Source organism: Pecten maximus, chromosome 19 (assembly GCF_902652985.1).
Source record: "Pecten maximus chromosome 19, xPecMax1.1, whole genome shotgun sequence".
In the NCBI taxonomy this organism is placed as follows: domain Eukaryota; kingdom Metazoa; phylum Mollusca; class Bivalvia; order Pectinida; family Pectinidae; genus Pecten; species Pecten maximus.
In genome coordinates this window covers 31740926-31754626 of record NC_047033.1, presented here as the reverse complement: position 1 = coordinate 31754626, position 13701 = coordinate 31740926, and the positions used below count along the sequence as shown (strand labels likewise).

The window sequence follows — 13701 nt, the reverse complement described above, 5'->3', positions numbered from 1 at the left end:
ATTTCCTGAATCGTTATAGATAAGTGTAGTCTACACATTTCCTGAATCATTATAGATAAGTGTAGTCTACACACCTCCTGAATCATTGTAGATAAGTGTAGTCTACACATTTCCTGAATCATTATAGATAAGTGTAGTCTACACATCTCATTAATCATTATAGATAAGTGTAGTCTACACATATCCTGAATCATTATAGATAAGTGTAGTCTTGACATTTCCTGAATCGTTATAGATAAATGTAGTCTACACATTTCCTGAATCATTATAGATAAGTGTAGTCTACACATCTCCTGAATCAATATAGATAAGTGTAGTTTACACATCTGTTTGAATCATTATAGATAAGTGTAGTCTACACATTTCCTGAATCATTATAGATAAGTGTAGTCTACACATGGTCTGAATCATTATAGATAAGTGTAGTCTACACATCTCCTGAATCATTATAGATAAGTGTTGTCTACACATTTTCTGAATCATTATAGATAAGTGTAGTCTACACATATCCTGAATCGTTATAGATAAGTGTAGTATACACATCTCCTGGATCATTATAGATAAGTGTATTCTACACATCTCCTGAATCATTATAGATAAGTGTAGTCTACACATATCCTGAATCATTATAGATAAGTGTAGCCTACACATGTTCTGAATCATTATAGATAAGTGTAGTCTACACATGTTCTGAATCATTATAGATAAGTGTAGTCTACACATCTCCTGAATCGTTATAGATAAGTGTAGTCTACACATGTCATGAATCATTATAGATAAGTGTAGTCTACACATGTTCTGAATCATTATAGATAAGTGTAGTCTACACATGTTCTGAATCATTATAGATAAGTGTAGTCTTCACATTTCCTGAATCATTATAGATAAGTGTAGTCTACACATTTCCTGAATCGTTATAGATAAGTGTAGTCTACACATGTCATGAATCATTATAGATAAGTGTAGTCTACACATCTCCTGAATCGTTATAGATAAGTGTAGTCTACACATCTCCTGAATCGTTATAGATAAATGTAGTCTACACATTTCCTGAATCGTTATAGATAAGTGTAGTCTACACATTTCCTGAATCATTATAGATAAGTGTAGTCTACACATCTCCTCAATCATTATAGATAAGTGTAGTGTACACATCTCCTGAATCATTATAGATAAGTGTAGTATACACATCTCCTGAATCGTTATAGATAAGTGTAGTCCACACATCTAATGAATCGTTATAGATAAGTGTAGTCTACACATATCATGAATCATTATAGATAAGTGTAGTGAACACATTTCCTGAATCGTTATAGATAAGTGTAGTCTACACATGTTCTGAATCGTTATAGATAAGTGTAGTCTACACATATCCTGAATCATTATAGATACGTGTAGTATACACATGTCCTGAATCATTATAGATAAGTGTAGTCTACACATGTTCTGAATCATTATAGATAAGTGTAGTCTACATATCTCCTGAATCATTATAGATAAGTGTAGTCTACACATCTCCTGAATCGTTATAGATAAGTGTAGTCTACACATGTTCTGAATCGTTATAGATAAGTGTAGCCTACACATCTCCTGAATCGTTATAGATAAGTGTAGTCTACACATCTCCTGAATCGTTATAGATAAGTGTAGTCTACACATGTTCTGAATCGTTATAGATAAGTGTTGTCTATACATCTCCTGAATCGTTATAGATAAGTGTAGTCTACACATGTTCTGAATCGGTATAGATAAGTGTAGTCTACACATCTCCTGAATCATTATAGATAAATGTAGTCTACACATCTCCTGAATCGTTATAGATAAGTGTAGTCTACACATGTTCTGAATCGTTATAGATAAGTGTAGTCTACACATCTCCTGAATCATTATAGATAAGTGTAGTGTACACATGTCCTGAATCATTATAGATAAGTGTAGTCTACACATGTTCTGAATCATTATAGATAAGTGTAGTGTACACATGTCCTGAATCATTATAGATAAGTGTAGTCTACACATGTTCTGAATCATTATAGATAAGTGTACTCTACACATATCCTGAATCGTTATAGATAAGTGTAGTCTACACATGTCCTGAATCATTGTAGATAAGTGTAGTCTACACATTTCCTGAATCATTATAGATAAGTGTAGTCTACACATGTTCTGAATCGTTATAGATAAGTGTAGCCTACACATCTCCTGAATCGTTATATATAAGTGTAGTCTACACATTTTTGAATCATTATATATAAGTGTGTTCTACACATCTCCTGGATTTTTGTTAAGTATACAATACACGTTGGTGAATAAGAATGAAATGAAAATGAAATAGTATGGAATTCCCATAGAGCACTGTCACTCATTAGTTCATTTGAAATAGAAAAAAAATGCAAATAGGGACATTGACTTTAAAAGAGAACTTTGGCGGATTGTTACTAGTAGAGTATTTATAGTTTTTGTTACATAGCCAAAGTATATTGGTACCAATACGTTCCTGATAACTGTTGCTATAGAGAATATTGTATATATTTGATAATACTGTCATACTTTCGCCTGGTGCATCATATGTGGGTGAACTAAAAACGTGATACATATTTGTGTTTAAGATTGATCTTTTCTGTGACTACAGGATTCAATAATTCTGTCGTTATTAAATCAGTCGTGCAACAGACACGCAATACCGCTCTAGATTGATACAGATACATGGGTATCGCTATTTTTATCACTTAATACTACTTTGTCTGTGTTAGCAATCTCTGCTGGCAATAACAGCCGATACGTCTAGCGAAAACTATCAACGAGAAAAAACAATATGATTAACACGATCTTATTCTTGTGATGGAAGTAATCACATCCGGCGGAAGCTGTAAGCTTGTCTGTGAGTCACTAGCGCCGGAAATACACAAATGTAACTTCCGGTTGTCTGTACCATACATCATCTGGTATTGGGGAATATCAATCGACTGAGATGTGTACGTAATGTAGAGAATGAATGAGTAATTTATGTCCTAAATCAATGTATACGTAATGAAGAGAATGAATGTATACGTAATGTCGTAAATAAATATATACGTAATGTCGTAAATAAATATATACGTAATGTCGTAAATAAATATATACGTAATGTCGTAAATAAATATACACGTAATGTCGTAAATAAATATATACGTAATGTCGTAAATAAATATATACGTAATGTCGTAAATAAATGTATACGTAATGTCGTTAATAAATATATACGTAATGTCGTAAATAAATATTTACGTAATGTCGTAAATAAATATATACGTAACGTCGTAAAAAAATATATACGTAACGTCGTAAAAAAATATACACGTAATGTCGTAAATAAATATATACCTAATGTCGTAAATAAATGTGTACGTAATGTCGTAAATAAATCAGTACGTAATGTCGTAAATAAATGTGCACGTAATGTCGTAAATAGATAAATACGTAATGTCGTAAATAAATATATACGTAATGTCGTAAATAAATGAGTACGTGATGTCGTAAATAAATATACACGTAATGTCGTAAATAAATATATACCTAATGTCGTTAATAAATATATACGTAATGTCGTAAATGAATATATACGTAACGTCGTAAAAAAATATACACGTAATGTCGTAAATAAATATATACATAGTGTCGTAAATAAATGTGTACGTAATGTCGTAAATAAATGAGTACGTAATGTCGTAAATAAATGTGCATGTAATGTCGTAAATAGATAAATACGTAATGTCGTAATAATTGTATATATAAATATGTACGTAATATCATTATTAAATACATTTTGATAACAATAATATAAATGTTTTGATTCCTGAATAAAAAGGGATTTTTTCTTGATGTCTACCGTGTAGTTATATCGTTCAATGAAAATGATATCGATTTGAATAGTTCATTATAAAGGTCATGTTGTGTTGTTTTTATTCAGTATTAGTGTCATGTTGCATTGTTTTTATTCAGTATTAATGTCATACTGTGTTGTTGTTATTCAGTATTACTGTCATGTTGCGTTGTTTTTATTCAGTAATATTGACATCTTCTCCTTCTTTAAATTAGTAAACTCTGAATACAAATAAATTAGCGCATACGCAGTAAAAAAAGGCTCTCGCGGGAATCGATAACATAATCTTGACATCGTCTATTTGTGACGTTACCGGAACGTCAACTAGATGACGCCATTTTGAAAGGACTGATCAACGCGTTTTATCCTGTTGCCCAATGATCTATTAATAAAAAGTTAAAGTTAAGTGAGTATTTTAGCATAAACTTAACTGAATATTGCGGAAATGGGTGCATATTTAACTTCTTTACGAAGTAAACTAAAAACAAATGGCTTAAGCGTACAGCTCCTAGAGACCATTTGACCACGTCACCACTAATTCTGTGTCAATACATGCTGTGCTTGACAACCATAGTTCATCCGAGACGGAAATTGTGGATTGTGAATAAATCAATTAATTAAAAACGTAAAATGTATGAAACAAAAATATTAAGCTTTTTCTTTTAATTTTGATAGCAATACTGGTGTCTTTACGTAGATTTACTGGAACTATGCTATCATAACAACCACGGCTGCCGGAGTTACCAACGTCGCAACACACCCTGAATTTTATTCCTAACGCGCTCACCATAGCAAATGTACGTTGCCAACAGCGGGCATACTACAGTACAGTACACGCAGTGACAATGAGGTACAGCCTTTCTTAACGTCATGTGTTGTTGTTTATTACGTTGTAACACAATTTGATGTTGTTTATTACGTTGTATCGCAATTTGATGTTGTTTTTATTCGGTATTCAGATTTAAGACAATTATTAAACCCAAAACAAAATCTGTGTCTGATCATATGCGGGTCAACTCCGCTTATTTATAAATCACATACTTCATGTATATCTGCTTAAGTGGAGAGCAATTGACCAAGAAATAATTCACCAAGACAGATCCGATTCTAGTAGAATATTCCGTGAGCTAACTCTACATACACACCAGTTGTCAGAATATCATTTTACCAACACTAAGCTAGGATAACAAGGAATCCTAGGATTTGGACGTTTTCAAAACCTGACAGTCAAGTGTAAATTGAAATCTCATGTCAACCATTCAGAATATTTTGATATGAAAAATCAATTCAAATGTTTTATTAAGACTGAATGAGCGACCGTCAGCACACTGCGACAAGATATGTCAATTAACGGACGGAACCGAAACGACGTCTCATGGATTGTTAAATCACCGGGTAAATGAAGTAAAAGTTTGGTGACGTTTTGTCATTTTGGCACGTATTGTTCGTTTTGTGTCCTCGGAAAAAATATGTTATTATGTTATACATCAAAAAGGTTTCCCGAACAAAAGAAAGAAACAAAGAAACAAACAAACAAAACGATATAAAGAAATCCACGTAAGGATACGCGTGTGGCCCATTAGATCATACCATTATAATGATGACCGCCATATTACCGTTAATGTATACATATATAACGTCACACTGTCGACTATAGATATATAGACCACGTGGTACACTGTCGACTATAGCTATATAGACCACGTGGCACACTGTCGATTATAGATATATAGACCACGTGGCACACTGTCGACTATAGATATATAGACCACGTGGTACACTGTCGATTATAGATATATAGACCACGTGGCACACTGTCGACTATAGATATATAGACGGTCACCACGTGACACACTGTCGACTATAGATATACAGACGGTCACCACGTGACACACTGTCGACTATAGATATATAGACGGTCACCACGTGACACACTGTCGACTATAGATATATAGACGGTCACCACGTGACACACTGTCGACTATAGATATATAGACGGTCACCACGTGACACACTGTCGACTATAGATATATAGACGGTCACCACGTGGTACACTGTCGACTACATATATATAGACGGTCACCACGTGGTACACTGTCGACTATAGATATATAGACCACGTGGTACAATGTCGACTATAGATATATAGACCACGTGGTACACTGTCGACTATAGATATATAGACGGTCACCACGTGGTACATTGTCGACTACAGATATATAGACCACGTGACACACTGTCGACTATAGATATATAGACGGTCACCACGTGGTACACTGTCGACTATAGATATATAGACCACGTGGTACACTGTCGACTATATATATAGACGGTCACCACGTGGTACACTGTCGACTATAGATATATAGATATATAAACCACGTGGTACACTGTCGACTATATATATAGACGGTCACCACGTAGTACACTGTCGACTATAGATATATAGACGGTCACCACGTGGTACACTGTCGACTACATATATATAGACGGTCACCACGTGGTACACTGTCGACTACATATACATGTATATAGACGGTCACCACGTGGTACACTGTCGACTATAGATATATAGACGGTCACCACGTGACACACTGTCGACTATAGATATATAGACGGTCACCACGTGGTACACTGTCGACTATAGATATATAGACCACGTGGTACACTGTCGACTATAGATATATAGACGGTCACCACGTGACACACTGTCGACTATAGATATATAGACGGTCACCACGTGGTACACTGTCGACTATAGATATATAGACGGTCACCACGTGGTACATTGTCGACTATAGATATATAGATATATAGACGGTCACCACGTGACACACTGTTGACTTGAGATATATAGACATATCGACATTAATACGGTGAGCGTCTTTGTAAGACATTAAACATCTGACAAAAACATTTTCCGCCTCATTATAGCCATTGTTGTTGTGTATTACATTTATTCTGATCTGATTGTATTAGCCGCCAGATTGTACATATTGTCGGTTGTAAACAACATGTACAATATCAGACAGATATCAGGAATAACAGAAAATCGCAGAGTAATGTATCCGCTCTGTAAAATAGATCACATTCTTTTCAGGATTAAGGGCTATCCATGTGGCGCTATAACTGAAAAAAGCTTCTAATTGACGCAGATTCTAATGTTATATTGGTCCCGCGGTATGACGCTTGCAGCATAACCAACTACTTGTTAAACGAAATGTTGGTATTGATTTCTCATAGGTTGAATATGACAAGCTGTATTTTGCTTTAATTAGTGAAGATGTCAAAATAAAGGAATACCAGATATTCTGCAGTGGAGTATTAGGTAAAAATGTCAACAATTACGCAATGTATGACGTACTCCGGCGGGATATGTTGTTGTTTTTCTTGTTGTTATAATTGTTTTTGATGTTGACATAGGGTAAAACATAAAATATATTAACAACTCTCCCTTCTTTAACTTAGTAAGCTCTGACTGTGGATGTTTTAGTGCGGGTAACATAATGATGACGTCATCTATTTGTAACGTTACTGAAACGTCAACTAGACAGTGCCATTTTTAAGGACAGATCAATGCATTTTTAGCGTTTTAGCTTTTTGCCCGTTGATCAATGCACAAAAAACTAGCGTCAAGTGAGTATTTTGAGCATTTTTACTTTGCCGGTCCGCAGAAAAATGGCGCTAAAGCTTAACACCGCCGAAGCGGTGTCTTATAAGAGAATTCTCTAAAATCTAATTTAGGGGTGTATGGGTGTTTTTAAGGTAAATATTAAGTTCTACATACCTTATTTCGGTTAAAAACCAACGTTTTAAACCCTGTTTTTAACTGCGAAATCGCATAGCTTTCATGATGGTTTCTCGTTTAACATTTTGGAAATTCCCCTCTGTTGACATGGAGGCGCGTGCGGCGCATGCGCATTCGTAATGTTTACATTTGATTCAAAAATGTAAACATTGACATGTGCTTGTGTTTACCATGCCTTTCCGATTGCGAGATTTAGCATCGAAATGTGAAACTGTTGAAATTTTAATCGAGTGGCTTATCGGCTTGGGATTATTATTGGATTTACGTGTCTTACCATGTAAGTGTTGTGAAAAGGGCGTTTTTGGACTCCGTAAAGACAAATCCTACACCAGTGATGGTCATGTTTGGCGTTGCAGTGACAATAAATGTCATAGAAAAGTGTCAGTACGAAAGGGATCATGGTTTGAAAACCATAATTTGACTTTTGAGTAAATTGTGTACATTACATATTTTGGGGTTTATAAATACAACCAAGAATTTGTCGTGAACTCATTATTTTTACTATAGTTGACTGGTATCATTTTGCAAGTGAGATTTGTACCGAAATTCTGTGTAAAACAACATCGTTGGTGGAGACGGCAAAGTTGTGGAAATAGACGAGAGCACATTTGGAAAGAGAACGTTTCACAAAGGTCGAAAGGTTGACGGTATTTGGGTGTTTGGAGGGATTGAAAGAGACTCTAAAAAGTGTTTTTTGTTCTGTACAGTGGAGAATAAAACTGCTGACACACTTGTAAAAATAACATAAGACCGGAAACAACTATCATCAGTGATTGCTGGCAGGCGTACTCCTCCTAAGAGAAAGGGGGATTCACTCCATCAATTTTGTTGATCCCGAGTCCGGCGCTCACACAAACACTATTAAGTCCACATGGAGAGTACTGAAAAATTCATTGCCAAAAAACGAAACGGTTAAAACTCTGTACGACAGCTATTTTTCACAATTCTGCGTCAGAAAACTTTTCCTTAATGACACACCTGAACAATTTTAGACGGACAGTTTTGTGAGCTAATTAAGGAGGTCTATGACCCCAATACTGTCAAAAACGAAGTCGCTGGGGCTCGATCAACAAACAGTACTGTCCCAGTCGTTTCTAAAAAAAAACCGAGACTTCCATTTGTTAACATAACTAATCTAAATGGAAGCTTTGGTGACTTTCAAGTGTAAGGTAAGTCCTACTGTTATTTATTTGTGACTACCGCCCCAAAACCCCGCTTAGAATACAAGTGTCTGACCTGACCTGACCGAAGCGAGAAAACAAAATGGCGGATAGTATTACTCCACCTGGCAACCGACCTCGAGTCACGTTAGGTCATCGGTCATGCGCACTGAACACACTTCTGGGGACCGGCAAAAAAAAAAAAAACCCGAGTATTTTATCAAAAACTAAACTGAATATTGCGGAAATGGGTTCCTATTACACTTCTCTACGAGGTAAGCTAACAAACAATGGCTGAAGCGTACATTTGACCTCGTCACTACTAAATCTGTGTCAATACACGCTGTGATTGACAACCATAGTTCATCTGAGATGGAAATTGTGGATTGTGAATATATTGATTAATCAAAAACGCAAAAAGTATTAAACAAAAAGATTGTGTTGTTTCTTTTTTGTTAAAGATACATGTGTCTTTACGCAGATTCACTGGAACTATATTATCTTTTAATTAGTAACCACGGCTGTCGTAGTTATAATATACGGTAGTATGGCAACGATTATATCCTATGGAGCGCTAACGCGCTAACCATATAGGAAATGTTTCTTTGCAATAATACCCATTATTTAGATTTTTAATATGAATTTAACTAAATGTTGGCTCCACCCTAGGAGGTACATCGTGATCGAGTATGGTTGTCAGCTGTTGACACTTTGACGCCATCAGAGGGATAGACCGTCATCAGAAAACACGATCAATCACGTGAACCCATTAACGGAAGTGACGTACACACCTCAGGCCTGCCATTAGACGGAATGTCATTTCATCAATTTAATTGGATATTTTTGGCGGCCTTACGTCTTAGTTTTATATGTTCATGTACTATTCTTAAAGTTGATAAATAAAACGTTACATGTGCCATAAACTGCACGGGCTCCTGATGTACTTTTGTATTTAAACGACAATACACGGATATTTGTGTTTTATTTGTTACTGTTTAAGTGCCAGGCTTTTGTCATATTCGTGTTAAAGCGAAGTAGAACATTCATCTAGCAGTCCACTTTTTTTATTATTTTTTTTTTCTGCACTTACGTTTAAAGTCAAAAATGTCAATGGCAAGTCGAAATTTAGTAAGAAGCAGAAATGCAAAGGTTAAAAGAGCAGAAATGAAGAAACTATCAAGTTCACATCGTATTCTACACCAACACATCATAATATAACACATCATAATACACATCAACACATCCTAATATAATACACATCAACACATCCTAATATAATATACATCAACACATCCTAATATAATACACATCAACACATCCTAATATAATACACATCAACACATCCTAATATAATACACATTAGCACATCCTAATATAATACACATCAACACATCCTAATATAATACACATCAACACATCCTAATATAATACACATCAACACATCCTAATATAATACACATCAACACATCCTAAGAGAAGACACAGCAACACAGCCGAAGAGAAGACACAGCAACACAGCCGAAGAGACAGCAACACAGCCGAAGAGAAGACACAGCAACACAGCGGAAGAGAAGACACAGCAACACAGCAGAAGAGAAGAGACAGCAACACAGCCGAAGAGAAGACACAGCAACACAGCCGAAGAGAAGACACAGCAACACAGCCGAAGAGAAGACACAGCAACACAGCGGAAGAGAAGACACAGCAAACAGCCGAACAGACAGCAACACAGCCGAAGAGAAGAACACAGCAACACAGCCGAAGAGAAGACACAGCAACACAGCCGAAGAGAAGACACAGCAACACAGCCGAATGAGAAGACACAGCAACACAGCCGAAGAGAAGACACAGCAACACAGCCGAAGAGAAGACACAGCAAACACAGCAGAAGAGAAGACACAGCAACACAGCCGAAGAGAAGAGACAGCAACACAGCCGAAGAGAAGACACAGCAACACAGCCGAATAATACACATCAACACATCCTAATATAATACACATCAACACATCCTAATATAATACACATCAACACATCCTAATATAATACACATCAACCCATCCTAATATACATCAACACATCCTAATATAATACACATCAACCCATCCTAATATAATACACATCAGCACATCCTAATATAATATACATCAACACATCCTAATATAATACACATCAACACATTCTAATATAATACACATCAACACATCCTAATATAATACACATCAACCCATCCTAATATAATACACATCAACACATCCTAATATAATACACATCAACACATCCTAATATAATACATATCAATACATCCTAATATATTACACATCAACACATCCTAATATAATACACATCAACCCATCCTAATATAATACACTTCAACACATCCTAATATAATACACATCAACACATCCTAATATAAAATACATCAACACATCCTAATATAATACACATCGACACATCATAATATAATACACAGCAATACATCCTGATATAATACTTATCAACACATCCTAATATAATACACATCAACACATCCTAATATAATACACATCAACACATCCTAATATAATATACATCAACACATCCTAATATAATACACATCAACACATCCTAATATAATACACATCAACACATCCTAATATAATACACATCAACACATCCTAATATAATACACATCAACACATCCTAATATAATATACATCAACACATCCTAATATAATACACATCAACACCTCCTAATATAATAAACAGCAACACATCCTAATATACATCAACACATCCTAATATAATACACATCAACACATCCTAATATAATACACATCAACACATCCTAATATAATACACATCAACACATCCTAATATAATATACATCAACACATCCTAATATAATAAACAGCAACACATCCTAATATACATCAACACATCCTAATATAATACACATCCTAATATAATACACATCAACCCATCCTAATATACATCAACACATCATAATATACATCAACACATCCTAATATAATATACAGCAACACATCCTAATATAATACACAGCAACACATCCTAATATAATACACATCAACACATCCTAATATAATACACATCAACCCATCCTAATATAATACACTTCAACACATCCTAATATAATACACATCAACACATCCTAATATAATATACAGCAACACATCCTAATATAATATACATCAACACATCCTAATATAATACACTTCAACACATCCTAATATAATACACATCAACACATCCTAATATAATATACAGCAACACATCCTAATATAATACACATCAACACATCCTAATATAATACACATCGACACATCATAATATAATACACATCAACACATCCTAATATAATATACATCAACACATCCTAATATAATACACATCAACACATCCTAATATAATACATATCAACACATCCTAATATAATATACAGCAACACATCCTAATATAATACACATCAACACATCCTAATATAATACACATCGACACATCCTAATATAATACACATCAACACATCCTAATATAATACACATCAACACATCCTAATATAATATACATCAACACATCCTAATATAATAAACATCGACACATGATAATATAATACACATCAACACATCCTAATATAATATACATCAACACATCCTAATATAATACACTTCAACACATCCTAATATAATACACAGCAACACATCCTAATATAATATACATCAACACATCCTAATATAATACACATCAACACATCCTAATATAATACACATCAACACATCATAATATAATACACATCAACACATCCTAATATAATACACATCAACACATCCTAATATAATACACATCAACACATCCTAATATAATACACATCAACACATCCTAATATAATATACATCAACACATCCTAATATAATACACATCAACACATCCTAATATAATACACATCAACACATCCTAGTATAATACACAATAAAAACCGAGGTTTTATACGATATGGTATAATACTAGTAGGTCAGACTATAAATACCGAGGTTTTATACGATATGGTATAATACTAGAAGGGGAGACAGTAAATACCGAGGTTTTATATGATATGGTATAATACTAGTAGCGAAGACAATAAATACCGAGGTTTTATATGATATGGTATAATACTAGTAGGAGAGACAATAAATACCGAGGTTTTATACGATATGGTATAATACTTGTAGGTCAGACTATAAATACCGAGGTTTTATACGATATGGTATAATACTAGTAGGTCAGACTATAAATACCGAGGTTTTATACGATATGGTATAATACTAGTAGGAGAGACAATAAATACCGAGGTTTTATACGATATGGTATAATACTAGTAGGGGAGACAATAAATACTGAGGTTTTATACGATATGGTATAATACTAGTAGGGGAGACAATAGATACCGAGGTTTTATACGATATGGTATAATTCTAGTAGCGAAGACAATAAATACCGAGGTTTTATACGATATGGTATAATACTAGTAGGAGAGACAATAAATACCGAGGTTTTATACGATATGGTATAATACTAGTAGGAGAGACAATAAATACCGAGGTTTTATACGATATGGTATAATACTAGTAGGAGAGACAATAAATACCGAGGTTTTATACGATATGGTATAATACTAGTAGCGAAGACAATAAATACCGAGGTTTTATACGATATGGTATAATACTAGTAGGAGAGACAATAAATACCGAGGTTTTATACGATATGGTATAATACTAGTAGGAGAGACAATAAATACCGAGGTTTTATACGATATGGTATAATACTAGTAGGGGAGACAATAAATACCGAGGTTTTATACGATATGGTATAATTCTAGTAGGAGAGACAATAAA

General features: G+C 34.4%; 1 protein-coding gene across 1 annotated transcript; it reads left to right on the top strand.

Annotated features, from left to right (window-relative positions):
• Window positions 1-9077: 9077 nt before the first annotated feature.
• LOC117317537 (nucleolar protein 58-like) lies at window positions 9078-10798 on the top strand. The gene is made up of 2 exons (XM_033872352.1): window positions 9078-9105; window positions 10305-10798. Exons 1-2 carry the CDS (start codon window positions 9078-9080, stop codon window positions 10796-10798), a joined length of 522 nt encoding a protein of 173 aa, XP_033728243.1.
• Window positions 10799-13701: the final 2903 nt, after the last annotated feature.